The 14,567-nt window shown below is 48.3% G+C and overlaps 1 protein-coding gene across 1 annotated transcript in view; it reads right to left on the bottom strand.

Annotated features, from left to right (window-relative positions):
* Nucleotides 1-14,567, bottom strand: part of ADCY4 (adenylate cyclase 4) — a 59,071-nt gene that overhangs the window by 29,181 nt on the left and 15,323 nt on the right. The window contains exons 9-15 of the mRNA XM_084808574.1: nucleotides 13,371-13,529; nucleotides 12,129-12,261; nucleotides 9,033-9,215; nucleotides 6,829-6,872; nucleotides 4,321-4,407; nucleotides 3,017-3,086; nucleotides 456-553 (exon numbers count right to left, since the gene is read on the bottom strand). Coding sequence (XP_084664700.1) covers nucleotides 456-553; nucleotides 3,017-3,086; nucleotides 4,321-4,407; nucleotides 6,829-6,872; nucleotides 9,033-9,215; nucleotides 12,129-12,261; nucleotides 13,371-13,529 — 774 coding nt within the window. The remainder of the gene's footprint in view (nucleotides 1-455; nucleotides 554-3,016; nucleotides 3,087-4,320; nucleotides 4,408-6,828; nucleotides 6,873-9,032; nucleotides 9,216-12,128; nucleotides 12,262-13,370; nucleotides 13,530-14,567) is intronic.

Here is a 14,567-nt window from a genome sequence, read left to right as displayed (position 1 = left end):
GAGATGCAATCTGTACCAGAGACTCAACGCACAGGGAGTGGAGGCTAATCTCTTCTCCTGCACCCGTCTGTGACAATCAGAAACTAAGTTGACCCTCCTACCCATGTTGAAGCTCCAACACATAGCAAAACCCTTCCCATTGGGATCAATGGGAATTTATTTCCTAAGTGTTCTAGGCACGCACTGGGGTGGGGATGATTTTGGTACTGATTGGTGGGAAAAGATAAGCCTCCACTCTCCATGTGCAGAGTGCCCAGTAAAGATTGCCCCTCCCTGTACACCTGTAATTTGTAGAAGTAAAAAGGGAGTCATAGCTACACACTAAGCATGAAGTTTAATGTGCAGTTTGACCCTATGTTCTTAATCTTGACAGGGAATATTCCCCAGTCCTGCTTGGGTTAACAACCACCCTGCCACCACCCCCGCCACTCCACCACCACCCCGTTCATCCTTACTTATAGACCACGAGGATCTGTATGACAAAGTTGGAGATGAAAACCAGGAAGGTGCAGGCTGTGTAGTAGTTAAAAGACGGGAGCGCTGAGAGACGGTACTAGGGAGAGCAGAGGAGAAATGGAGAGGGAATACGGTGAGCACAGGGCCAAGGCCTCGAAATCTTTTTAAAGAAAGCGTCATCATAGCTATGTCTTCTCCCTGCAACGTCCCTGTCTTATTTTGCACCATTTTGATTGGCGTAAGAACATAAGAAGAGGCCTGCAGGATCAGACCAAGGGCCCATCTAGTCCGGCATTCTGTTCACACACCAGCCAACCAGGTGTCGACTGGGAACCCTCAAGCAGGGCATGAGCACAACAGCACCCTCCCACCCATGTTCCCCAGCAACTGGTGTACACAGGCTCACTGCCTCTGGTACTGGAGGTAGCACATAGTCATCAAGCCTAGAAGCCATTGATAGCCTTCTCCTCCAGGAATTTGCCTTTTAAAGCCACCCAAATTGGTGGCTATCACGACATCTTATGGAAGTAAATTCCATAGTTTATGCACTGTGTGAAGAGGCACAGGCCACCTTCACCTTGCATCATGTGCTCTTTTATCTCCTTAAGCATCTGATGTATGTTGTCTTCTACATTTGTCCACATATCAGCAGTGACTTGCTGAAGCAGACCAAAATGGTCCACGTATTCCACCACTCTGTCCCCAATGCTCCCCAGTGGTCCACCCTCAGGAAAGCTCAAACAGGCCATGAAGGTGATGAGGCTTCCTGTCTTGTTTGTCAACGTCTCCACTATCTTGTACTCAGAGCTCATTGAGAGCTCTGTATATCTAGAGCACCTGCTTTGCATACAGAAGCTCCCATGTTCAATTTCCAGCATCTACAAGTAGGGCCAGCAAAGACTTCCCCCTTAAGCCTTGTGGAGACACTGACAGTTAGTGTAGACCAGGGTCCCAAACCTTTTTGGGTTGGTGGGCACGTTTGGAATTTTGAGGGAGTGTCATGGGCGCTCTCATAAAATGGCTGCCATGGTGGACAGGGCTGGTCACAGGACACTCATTTCCAAAAAAACTGGGGGGGGGGTTAAAACAAAAAGAAAAAGAAAAGGTACTTGCACATATCCATAAGTGCAAGGCAGAGGTGAGGACTGAACTCCAAAACACAAAACCACTCTTTTGAACCCAATGAAAGATGGCACTGGAAGGCAGCACTTTGCTTTGCAGCAAGCCAACTTCCTATTTTTGTTTTTGTTTTAATTTAAAAACATCTTAAGGAATAAAATTAAGATGAGGAGGAAGCCCGTGGGCACATTTGTGCCACTCACATCACACTGGAGAACCCAGGTGTTAGACAATCCTGAGCTAGATGGACTGATGGTGTGATTCCTTATGTTGCTATTTATAAATTAGCCTTTTATTCAGAATCATGAGGACTGGAACCTTACTTAATTTTTAGCAAGAAGAGTTCGTAACTCAGAGCATGTGTTTTTAATGCAAAAGATCCCATGTTCAGTCTTTAGCACCTCCAGGTAGGACAAGGAAAGACTCCTGTTTGAAACCCTGGAGAGCTGCTGCCAGTCATTGTCGACAATACTGGACTAGATGGTCTGACTCCATATAAGGCAGCTTCCTATGTTCCTCAGCACAGAGGCCTTATTGGTTTGTTAATTTTGTTTGGGGATTTCTCAGGAAAATTATGAATTTTAGGCTAACAACAGCCATTGATAGACTTTTTGTTCTACCAATTTGAACCCAGATCCTTTTTTCATTCCCCCTCCCCTTTTTTGATCCTCTTAAGTTTATGGCTATCACCACATCACATAATAGCGAACATCAAAAAAGTTACCATATCAATTTAGCCTAAAGTTACTGTTGTTTTTTAGCCAACAGAGGAGGCCCCACTCTGTGCCAGTTCACCAAGATGTGGCAGATGGGCACATGAGTCAGGGCCTTCTCGTGTTGGCTGTGGAATTCTCTGCCCCAGAGAGATCGACTGATCTCTTCCATCTGCTTTGCAGAGACAGGTCAAAACAGTGCTACTGAGACACCCACTTGCTTGGTCTGTCTCTCAAAGTTAGGGGAGAGCTTGGTTCGTAACGCTGTTGTGTTTTTATTTATTTTCATTTTCATTTTATTTAGTCATTGCCGAGTATTCCTGTCTCAGTCTTTCATGGCTGTTTTTGCTTTACCTGGCTTTTAAGTTTTTGTCTGAGATTATTTCATGGGTATGTTGTTGTTTTTTATGACGATGGCTAGCCGCCACTCCAAAAGTTCCCATTTCGGAGGGAAAGGCAAGGTATACAAAACAAATCAGCAAGCAAGCAAGCCAGCACACTTCCATAGGCTCATGCATTTGCTTCCTCACAGTGGAGGTTGGTGGCTCCGTTGTCAGTGGGGCAGTGAATCCTCTCCGGGTTTCAGACAGAACCAGTCAGAACTCTAAAGGAGCTCTCCAAGGTGCTCACTTCTCCACTGACATTGGTACTACCAGCCTTGACTGCTTCCAGGCAAACCAGCTCCAGCTCAGAACATAAGTGCCCCGTTTCATCGCTTTATAGGTCACCTCCTTCTCGAGGGACTGCTCTTTGAAGTACAACGTGATGCGATTCAAATCTTCGGACCTCTTCCATTGCCTATGAGTGGAAAGAAAACAAGAAAGGGAGGTTTTAGCCAGTGCTGTTTCCACCCGCTTTCACCCACCATGCTCCCTTTGGAACTTAGGCCCAACTAGCCCTAGATTCCCTTCCAATGTGCAACTGATGGCCAAACAGGACACACTCTTTTTGCCCTGCTGTTGCTCTCCAAGCCTCACTTTCCTATTTTCCCTCTCCCTGATTACTCATCCCTGTTTACCAAGGACAAGGACAACTAAATAAATAAAAAAAAGAACAATCCCTGGTTGTGGTGGAGGCTATTTTTTGGTACTAGTCCCTGCTAAATAATTATCCTGATTTTTTTGCATTTTGGAGCTGCCTTGTCCAAATATTTAGTGCGACTCTGCTAGAGCTGTCATTCTTCTGGGTTCAGCTCCTTCTCTAGGGAGGTCAAGGCTCACATTGGAAGTGGATGCGACATTGTCACTAGTGCACATGCGCTCAACGGCATGCACATGCACACTGAGGCGCCATGCTGTGCGCAGTCTGGCATTTCATACGCTATGGCTGTAGAGGACTTCTTCTTTTTTGCATCGCTAATAACCCATTTGGGGACAATTGTGTTCTTTTTTTGCTAGCCTTTCTTGATCCTCGAGAACAAATGCCCTCCCGGGTTTCAACTTGGTGTGGAGGACAAGGGGTTGCTTGGTAAATGAATTTTGCATACAGAAGGTGCAGTAGATCCTCTGATATAATGTACTAGGGTGGAGGCAGGGAATGTTGGACTCCCATCAGCCTGTGTCACATGGTCAATGGTGAGGGAGGATGCCGTTGTAGTCCAACAACATCTGGAAGGCTCACAGGTTCTTGTCCCCCACCCCCAATAACAGAGGAGGGAGAGGGGCTCAGGCAATAGTTCTTGGTAAGAGAATTAGTTACTAGCCCTGTTTTCGGCTGTGGAAAGTCTGTTCTTTCCCCAACTCTCCGCCTCTCTTCTTCCCTCATTCCTTTTCCTCTCTCTACGCAAAGTTGTTCTATCGCAACAAGAGATGGGGCTCCCATAGATGCAGGAATATAGGAGATGCAGGCTCCTACAGATGTATCTTCTCCCTCACCCTCAGTACAGAGACATGACAAGCCGCACACACTGAACTTCTCTCTTCTGCATCATTTCTTCCCATTGCACCTGGTCACCCTATTTTGCTACTCCCTCCCACCATTTCCACTTTCCTCCCCCCACCCCTCCACTCCCTCCTTGGCCCCCAAAACGTACTTCTGGGAGTTCAGCTGTTCAATCAATTGGAAGAACTTTTCATCCACACCTTCCAGGTCTTCATCTGGGCTCCTGGGGGCACGACCCCTGATATACAGTGTGGAGAAGAGCGGAGAAAGAACCATTACAGCAGGGATGGGCAACCTGTGGCCCTGGGGCCTCAGGCAGCCCTCAGCCCAATTTCACACACTCTTCAGCAGTGGTGTAGCAGAACCAAGACTTGCAGGGATGCAGCACCAGCACTGTTCTATTTGCAGGGATGCTGATGTCAACTCCCACCCAACCCAGAATTCCCTGCTCCCTCTAGTTCAGCTGCAATCTTCACAGTAGCTGGGGACGCAGGGGGAAAGACTGTTCCCAGCAACAATATATTGTCCCCTGTTATAACGCAAAGTATTATGGGGTGGCTTGGTCTTGTACGGGCAGTTAAGACCCATTCGTTTTACAAAAGACCTGCTCCTGATGGAGACGAAAGCTGCTAGAATTGGTGTGTTGTCTTGGTTCAAGACAGCAGTCTGAATTTTTGGACTGTCTTTGGAAGCATGGCTATAGGGACTGTCACAATGAGCTCCTGCACTTCAAAATATGCCAATGCATCTGTGGCCCTCAGCCTAATTTCAAAAGCTTTCTGCATGGAATCAGTGCAGGCTGCAAGAGGGATTTGTCTCTTCCCCGGCAGCCAGCTGGCTGGGTGGGAAGAAAGATGGAGAGACAGGAAGGGTGGCGTGTGGCACAAAGGGAGAGAAAAAAAGGGTGACCCACCCACTTTTAGCTCTGGCCGTGCCTACTGTTGGCTTTCCCCCCACCCACCACCAGCAGATGGCCCCCAACACACAGAGGGAATGCAGGCCTCAGTAGAAAATGAGGTTTCCCTATTCTATTCCTTGTTTCTTTAATGTAGGGAATAAATGTAGGGATAGAATATAAATTAATGGTGCAATCCTATGCATATTTAGACAGAAAATGTCCTACAACTCCCAGCATTCCCCAACCAACCATGGTGGCTGGGGGATGCTGGGAGCTGTAGGACTTTTTTCGGTCTAAACATGCAGAGGATTGCACCCTAAAGAAACAAGGAATAGAAAACAAATCAAACAAATACAATATGGTTCAAAGTGCAAAAAAAGCACAATATATATTATAAACCAAATATAGCCAGCAGGGGGCACAACTGAATATAAGAACATAAGAACATAAGGAGAGCCCCGCTGGATCAGACCAAGGGTCCATCTAGTTCAGCATTCTGTTCACACAGTGGCCAACCAGCTGTTGACTGGGAACCCACAAGCAGGGCGTGAGTGCAACAGCACCCTCCCACCCATGTTCCCCAGCAACTGGTGTACATAAGCTCACTGCCTCTGGTACTGGAGGTAGCACATAGCCATCAAGACTAGTAGCCATTGATAGCCTTCTCCTCCAGGAATTTTCTAACCCCCTTTATGCAACTCAGTGCTCAAGACTACATCAGCACCCACCTCCTTCCACCCAAAAGGAAACAGGAGGAGGTCTTTGGATGTGCTGAGCATCTCACAAACCAGTGTGGGGCAGAATGATCTAGCATTGGCACCAGCCCTAGAGAGGGCGGAACCCCCTGATCTCACTCCCAAAAAGGGTTTGGTCAGTTCAGGATTTTTCACCCAGATATCTGCTGACTTTCCACCACTACCCCTTCCAAAATTCATTATGGATTTTGGAGACCTCGGTTGCTCCTGCGAACTTCTGGAAAGCGGGATGGGGTGGGTTTAGGTCAGGGGTGCTGAACTTCTTTCAGCCTGAGGGCCAGATTCAATTTTGGAGAAGCTCCCGGGGGCCGCATTTCAGAAATACCCCAAAGCACCAGCATAATTTAGCTTCAGCTCTTGCTGCCCAGCAACTAAGCCATAGAAGAGGCATTTCAACCTGGAGAATGGGGCGGGGGGGGGGACTGCACAAAAGCTGGGAAACCCCCCAAATGATTGACAGTAGGGGGAAAGGGGGTGGAGCCAGCGGAAGAAGGTGTAGCCATTTGGGGAGCCCCGGAGGGCCAGGTTCGGACCCCAAGTGGGCTGGATTTGGCCGACAGCCCTGGGGGGGCAACACCCCTGATTAAGATGGCCCTGGAGCATCCCATCATGTGCTAGGCCTCGTGGTGTGGAAGTGCTGAGAGACCTAGCATAGCATCAGAGCGTCCAGAATTGGAACAGATTCCATTTAGTTCTCTTTCTGTACTGAGGTGGGTCTTCCACTGTTAGAACCACAGATTTACCTACACACACCACCGCCACTTCTAACTGAAGAAGCATCTGGCAGCACCTCTAGCCCCACAGCAGGTCTGTAGAACCAGGGAGCAGCATCACCGTCCAGAAGAAGGATGTGGATTGCAACTTCTGGGCTCAACGCCACGAAACATGGATCTCCAGAAAAAATCAAACCTTGCGTGGGTTTGCCTTTGCCACGCATCTTCCACTCAGCAGCCTGTGAGATCTTTGACCCATCCCTCCTTCTGTCCCCCTAAATGCCCCTCCTTACCTTTCCATGGTCTTCTGCTGGTTCAAAGACCCCAGAGAGATCTCCTGTAATAAGACAGAAAAGGGGACCACCGTGGTGTGAAACAGATTGCTAATATTCCTCAACTGTATCGATATAGAAATAATACAGCTGAGACCTGGGCAGTGCTGGCAGTTTTAGAATTTTGAATCCTCTCCTCACAGCCATCTCAAATTGCTTAGTTTTTGATCAGAATTGTTCCTTTTAGTTGTTTTTTTAAAAGTTTGTTTATACAGACAGAGGCATAACGATGATTTAAAAATTAGTAATACCCCTTGTTAAATTACATTATTTGTTTATTATTTGTCCGGCTATTTAAAGGTGGGATTATTCCAATTAATTTTATCTTATCGTCATCTTTCAATTACTCCCGGGACCTCTTTCCCAACATTCCAATAACTGGTTATTTGGTCTTTGCTCAGAATGTTTCCGGTCGTTGCCTGCTATAGGTGCTGCTATTTGGTGTGGGGATGTGGGGGTAGCAGTAGATACACCACGAGACTCTCCTTTGCCCCTAGTTGGGGCAACAGCAGTCACACTCCCTCCCTCCAGCACATGGTGACACTCACTGCTTAGATTATGGGAGGGAAAGAGTAGGGGATCCTTTTGGCACTTTCCACTCCAGTGGAGCCCATGAAGCTTTCCACTCCCTGTCTCCTCCCCAAAAAAGTTTAAAATAAAAACCTTGAGAAATGTTAGTGTGTGTTTTTCCTCTCCCTTCCTTTCTAGCCCCTAGCCTTGCTCTTTCTCTCTCCTCTACCCCTTTGCCTTGCTATTTCTCTCTCCCAACCTCCTTAGCTCCCTGTTTCTCCCCCTCTTAGCCTTGCTCTTTCTCTACCCCATTTGCCTTGCTGTTCCCCCTTCTGCTCAGCCTCTAGCTTCACTGTTTCTCTCCCCACCTCTTTACCTTGCTGTTTCTCCCCACTGCCAGCCTCTAGCCTTGCTATTCCCCTTTCCTCTTTAGCTCACTTTGGACTAGCCAGGCCTCCATGGCAGCCATTATGTGACTAGCCACATCCTCCATTTGCCTTGCTCTTTCTCTACCTAATTTGCCTTGCTGTTCCCCCTTCTGCTCAGCCTCTAGCTTCACTGTTTCTCTCCCCACCTCTTTACCTTGCTGTTTCTCCCCACTGCCAGCCTCTAGCCTTGTTATTCCCCTTTCCTCTTTAGCTCACTTTGGACTAGCCAGGCCTCCATGGCAGCCATTATGTGACTAGCCACATCCTCCATTTGCCTTGCTCTTTCTCTACCTCATTTGCCTTGCTGTTCCCCCTTCTGCTCAGCCTCTAGCTTCACTGTTTCTCTCCCCACCTCTTTACCTTGCTGTTTCTCCCCACTGCCAGCCTCTAGCCTTGCTATTCCCCTTTCCTCTTTAGCTCACTTTGGACTAGCCAGGCCTCCATGGCAGCCATTATGTGACCAGCCACATCCTCCATTGGAGCCATTTTGTGGTGGTGCCCACAGCAATTTCTCAAATTCCCAAATGTGCCTACAGGTCCAAAAAGGTTGGGGACCCTGTTACACTGAGGAGGACCATGGGTCCATTTAGCCCAGTACTGTCGCTTCTGACTAACAGCTGGAGTTTGCTGGTGTGGTGTTGCTATTGTTTTCTACAGCACCTGCTACCTTTTAATTGAAGACGGCCACAATGTTCTGCCTGTAAAGTATCTCCTCCGTCCCGGAGCTACAGCCTCTAACACTCTGTCCTGGCTGCAGCAGTGCCCCTGCAAGGCCTCAGCCCTGCTTCCTGAGATCCACCTAGCTGAGATATGCTGGAATTTGAACCCGGGACTATCTGCATGCAAAGGCATATGGACTCCGCCACTGTGATGCGGCCTCTCTTTTGGTTTAGATTTGCGGTCACATGCCAAACTTGCAGCCAGGCTGCCCGGTTCACCGAGCAGTCCTGAGTTCATCAATATTTGTGTTCAAGAGTGCTCTGCAAAATATTTTGTATGGACCCCTTCTCCCCTTTCTTGAATATGGGTTGCATTCCATGTTCAACTGACCTAGGTCCCCGTCATGGCAATGGGTCTACTCTAACTGGGATTAATATTGGATACAACCCCATGTAATTCCCATATGTTTGGCAACAGCAGTATCTGACACGAGGGAGAAAAATAAAATACGGTTAAATAAATACCAACTTGGTTGGCCATTGCAAGAGCGCCACCTGCTGGACATACCGAGTGGTTGTTCCGGACAAATCCCGTTGGCTCTGCCGGAAGGGTGTCCAGGTGTTTGAGGTTGGCAAAAGGTTTGGCAGCTCCCCAAGACTCCAGGTAGCGAGTCATCCGGACTGATGGCCTCATCTTGTAGCCCTCACCTGGCACGGGTGAGAGAGTGTCACTGGAGCTTTCTTCTTCAGCCTAAAGACAACAGGAACCAAAAGTGCAAGGAAGACTCGTAAGGGACAAACCCCAGTGAGCTACCCACGTCCCTATATCCAGGGCTGCATGGATTATGCAATGCCACAGTCACACATCACAAGTGCAGACTTTCATAACGAGCTCAGGATGAAGCATCCAAAGAAACTTGCCTTGCTTTGTTGCAAAACTAAGTTTCTAGCCCTTATGACTGTGGCAAAAGACTCATGGGTTTGTTTGCTTTGTGAAATCTCATAGAAGCTTCCCTGTGTGGGGCCAGGCTATTTATCTGCCTAGCCTACTATTTACTACTCCAGCCTTCCCCAACCTGGAGCCATCCAAATGGTTTGAGCTACAACTCCTATCATCCCTGACCATTGGTCATGCTGTCCAGGGCTGATGGAAGATGCAGTACAAAACATCTGGAGGCACCAGGTTAGGGAAAGATGCTCTTATCTGGTTAGCAGCAGTTCTCCAGGGTCTCAAAAGCAGAATTCTTTCCCACCACCTTTTACGGAATTCTTTTAACTGGAGATGTCAGCGACTGGACTTGGGATTCTGCTCTGCATGCAAATGTGTGATATACCGCTGAGCTACATGATCTAGGGACACATGAGAATTTTGTTTGTGCTCACAGAGCATGCGAGCACGCCTTTTCAAAGCTCTGAATGCAAGCATGAGCATGTGGACGCCAAAAATGCTCGTAAATTGTCAAACATGTGCTTGCGTTCTTCTCGTTCTCGTTTCCCAGTCTGATTTGTGCAAATTTCCTAATACGCAGAAATCTCCTCCATGGATTGAATCAGCTCCACTTCAGTCTATGGAGGAAACTTGCACAAATGTAGGGAAACTTGCACAAATCTACCATTCACTTGCTGCTTGATTTGCGCAAGTTTCCTGTTCTCGCAAAGCAATCTCGAACAATGCTCGTTCATCCATCCTAGTGTGATCCCTCCCACAAGAAACAGGGAAGGGCTACCTTGGATTCACCCCTCCCCATCACAGAGGATACATTATGAAAATATAAGCTCCGCCCCTTCTTTACCCAACCCTTTCAGCAAGAAGAACTTCCCATGTAAGCAAGGAACACATGAAATTCCTTTATACTGAGTTAGAGCAATACTCTATATACCCCAGGGTGCAGAACGTCTTTCAGCCTGGGATTGAATTCTATTTCAGAAAAGACCTTGGGAGCCTCATTCCAGTGGTGGGCTGGGACAAAGGTAAAGGGAATGGGACCAAGATACCAAAAATACCAGAATATTTTTGTTCTAATCTATTTTAAATTGTTTTGTAAGCCACCTTGAATGCCATTTTTGGTAGAAAGGCAGGAATCAAATACATACATACATACATTAATAAATATTTTCACTTATGTCTCTTACTGCCGCAACTAAGAGCCACACTAGATGTTCTTTAAATCACATGATCAACTTACTTACCTCTGTGTAAGCTTGTGCAGCCTTGATTCCAATAGAGACAGGTTTTCTCTTTTTTCACCCCATCCCTACATTTGTGTCTGCGATGGGGTGGAATTTGGGAATGAAAACTGGAGGGGACAAATCTGAAATCCCCCCCCCTTCTGAATTGCCATGGTCCCAATCTGAATGGAGGCCGCATGTGCTTACACCAAGGTAAGTAAGTCAATCAAACTAGAATGTCTAAATTGGCCCTAAGCCTTAGGAGGGGCATTTCAATCTTTTAGAATTGGGGGGGGGGATACTGCACCAAAGCCAGGAAATCATTAAATGATTGGTGGTTGGGGGAAGGGGGCATGGATTTCTGGGGAACCCTGGAGGGCCAGATTTGGCCCCCTGGTATGAAGTCCTGCACCCTTGATCTAGCCCAATATTTGTCTACCCTGGCTCATCTAACTCATGACTTAGCGGCAGCAGCTTTCCAACAGGAATCAAGGTATTTTCTAGGGATGTCAGAGAATTCCGCGACGGATCTCGGTGAGGCCGAATGACAGTGCATTCAGCCCCCCGAAAACCATTGTGGAATGAAGCACCCCCCCCAACCCATGAAAGGCGTGCGGGACGAAGTGCCCGCCGCCCCCACCCCGCGAAAGGCACGCGAAACGGAGCACTTACCTGCTCCCGTCCATGCTGCTGTGCGAATGGCGGCCGTCCTGCGGCTGCCATTCATGTCTTCCTCTTCAGCCGTGATAGGCTACGTAAATACTTACATAAAATACTTACGCCATTTGCGTCCCTGCGGAGGCTGTGATAGGCTACGTAAGTATTTATGTAGCCTATCACGGCGGGTGGGGGGACCCCAGCGTACGCAAATGGCAGCGGCTATCGCCATTTGCGTACGCTGGGGTTTTTTTCCCCCTGCCGTGATAGGCTACATAAGTATTTACATAGCCTATCACGGCAGGGGGGAAAAAACCCAGCATACGCAAATGGCAGTGACTACCACCATTTGCGTACGCTGGGGTTTTCCCCCTGCCATGATAGCTTACGTAAATTTTTACGTAGCCTATCATGGTGAAAGAAAGGGACGCAAATGACAGCGGCTACAACAGCTGCCATTTGCGTCCTTGCAGGGCTGTCCAGCGGCCGGATGTCCGGCTGCGGGCGGCCGGAGCTGGCCGGCGGCTCCGCGGCTTGGCCACAGAGTGGAGCTGGCTGGGCAGGATTCTGGGGGGAGGCACGGAGTGCCTCCCCCCTGGCGAGGATTCCGGCGGGAGGGATGGAGCGCCTCCCCCCCAGCAGAACCCAGAGGAGCCAGGTAAGCGGGGTTTCGTACACCCCTAGTATTTTCCACTCTGGGTTCCTGGAGATGCCAGGGATGGCCATTAGGACCTTCTGTGCGCAAAGAAGGTGTTCATCAACTGATCTATGCTGAATAGCCTCCATATGGGACGAGACCAGTGGGACCTCATTGCAACGATCATTGGGAATTCCTCACCCTGGGATCGATGACCAGAAAGGTTTTGATTCTGTTCTCCCTCAGGTACGAGACAGGTTGCCAGCAACACACTTCCTCCACAGCATACACACCTCCCAGGTGCGACAAGGTGGCCTCCGTGATATGAACCCTCCTGACAGGGAAAGGAGTTGACATGTATCGTCCTTGCATGCAACAGATGAGTTCAGCACAAGACATTGAGATGTGACTGTGGGCTCCTTCCGTGCCCTACCATTGGTTCCCTGGCCCAACTTGCAGACCTATCTCATACAGCATTGCCTGCATGAACCAGTAGAGGTCACTGCATACTTACCTTTCGTCAGCGGAATGGCAACAGAAGACCTAAGAACTCACAGAACAAAAAGAAGCAAGAACACGGGGCATTGTTCACCATACAGTAACCATTTATCTGTCAAACACATACTTCTATAATTCTTCTTCCCTGTCTCTTGAGAGCAATTCTATCCACATATTTCCATGAGATATTACCAAGTGGAATCTGTCAAGGGAGCCTCTCATCGTTTTGTTAGGATATTTTTAGATAAACATGGATATAGTTGACAAAGGAGATGGAGAACTGATAGCAGATTGTATCGAAACATCTGCAATTATCATTATAAATAGCAGCGACATGGCCAATGGGCCAGTAATTCCATAGGCTTGTCAGTAAGGCTTTTTCTGCCAGGTCAACAGTATTGAGGTCTGAAAAAACAATAGATACCAGATGCTCCCAGACTCCGTTCTTGTCTGGACAGATTCTCCCAGCCCCCATTCCTACCTTACTACAATCCATCCCTTCATCCACTAGATTCCAGCAAACTCCACCCTTACTCCACCAATTTCAGCTAGGCTCCTCCTCTAATGTGCTAAGCTCCACTTTGAACTCACAGATCCTGCATTGGGTTTGAACCTCTCTCTGTGTGTTTGAACCAGTGTGTGTGTATGTGTGTGTGTGTGTTTCCCCCCAAATCCATCCTGGCTCAACTTACAACCTTCTATAGGGTCTACTCTCTGCCCTAGAATCAGATGACCCCACCACAGTCCATCAGCGTCTGCTCTAGTTCTGCCTGCCTTCACTCTGCCGCACTAACAGCAGAATAGTGCGCTGGAGTAATTTTTATTGTTGCTGCTGCAATCCCTCCCCAGGCCACTAGAGGCCAGCATTCAAACGCCAACAAAAGAACCCAAGTCCCCTCCTGTGCCATGTGGGAGCATCCCTGCTCACCATCTCACTTCTCTCACCCTGGCACGCCTCCTGCTTCCATGTGATTGGCTAACGTCACGTCATCAGACCAGACATCATACTGCCACTTCTGGAGGCCTATCACTCCACACAGGACGTTTCCTGAATGGACTCCAACTCTCATGTTGATGTCCACCCCAGTGGCATCACGCAGCTTCCTGGCAAGGTGTGGGGGGAGGAAATAATTCTGTGTTATTAAAATGTCTAATCCAGATTAATAAAGAGACTATAAACCTATCTCTGTATCTCTGTGTCTATATATTATCTATCTAAGCATATGAAATACAAATTTCCATACTGTATATATTCTGAAATTAGAATAAAAGCCACTAATACTCCAAGATAGGAATCTTATGGTCCCTGGGCAAGTGCCCCAGGGACCACAGGATGACTCGGAAACCCCTTCCGAGGTCGGAAACAGTGTTTCGACCTCGGAAGGGGCAGTCGGAGATCCGACCCCCGACCACTCACAACCAGAGTGGAGAGAACTGTGCTGGATGCCTCTCTGATGCTGGAAAATCGACCTCAGAGAGGGGGAAAGGGGGGCATTCTGGTGGGCAGGGAGGGGAGATCGGAGACGCCAGGACATGATTTATCCTGAGCCTCTTCCAGCCTCTCCCTCCTCCTCCAAAGAGCCCTTTTCAGCCCACCTAGCGAAAATAAAGGTGATCAGAGGACAGGGACGCAAGATCACCTCTACCGCTTCTCCCACTCTGCCAAATTCAGCCTGGCAGGGCATAGGCATCTCAGAAGCTTCTGAGTTTGGGGGCTTCTGAGCAGCAAGGCTGCAGTCCATGGGACTGCGCCCTAACACCCTTATTTTAAGAAGCTGGGCTTGGATTAAAATGAGGTATATTGTACCAGTAAAATAAACTAATTACAACCTCCCTACCCAAGTAACGGAAGCCTTTTCTGGCTCCATCTAGACTCAGACACTGGGCCAAAGACATTTTGCTGCCTGAGGCAGGGCAGCAAAAGAGGTAAATGCATGTGTGTGTGTCCCTGCTAGTCAAGGTGGATTAGTATCCAAGGCCAGACAAGCTTTTTTGGCACCTGAGGCAGAAGATTCCACAAGCACATCTCCTATTCCCTGGAAGCAGCAGCACTAGTAGTAATAAATATAAATTTAAAATTAGCAGCTTGTTGCCCTTTCATGCCATAGGATCAGCTACCTAAGGCAGCTGCCTCACTCTGTA

Source organism: Heloderma suspectum, chromosome 6 (genome assembly GCF_057233095.1).
Source record: "Heloderma suspectum isolate Gila_16-S chromosome 6, 16-S_ref, whole genome shotgun sequence".
Taxonomy (NCBI): Eukaryota; Metazoa; Chordata; class Lepidosauria; order Squamata; family Helodermatidae; genus Heloderma; species Heloderma suspectum.
Note: the sequence above shows the minus strand (reverse complement) of the source record. Positions and strands in the feature narration are given on the sequence as shown.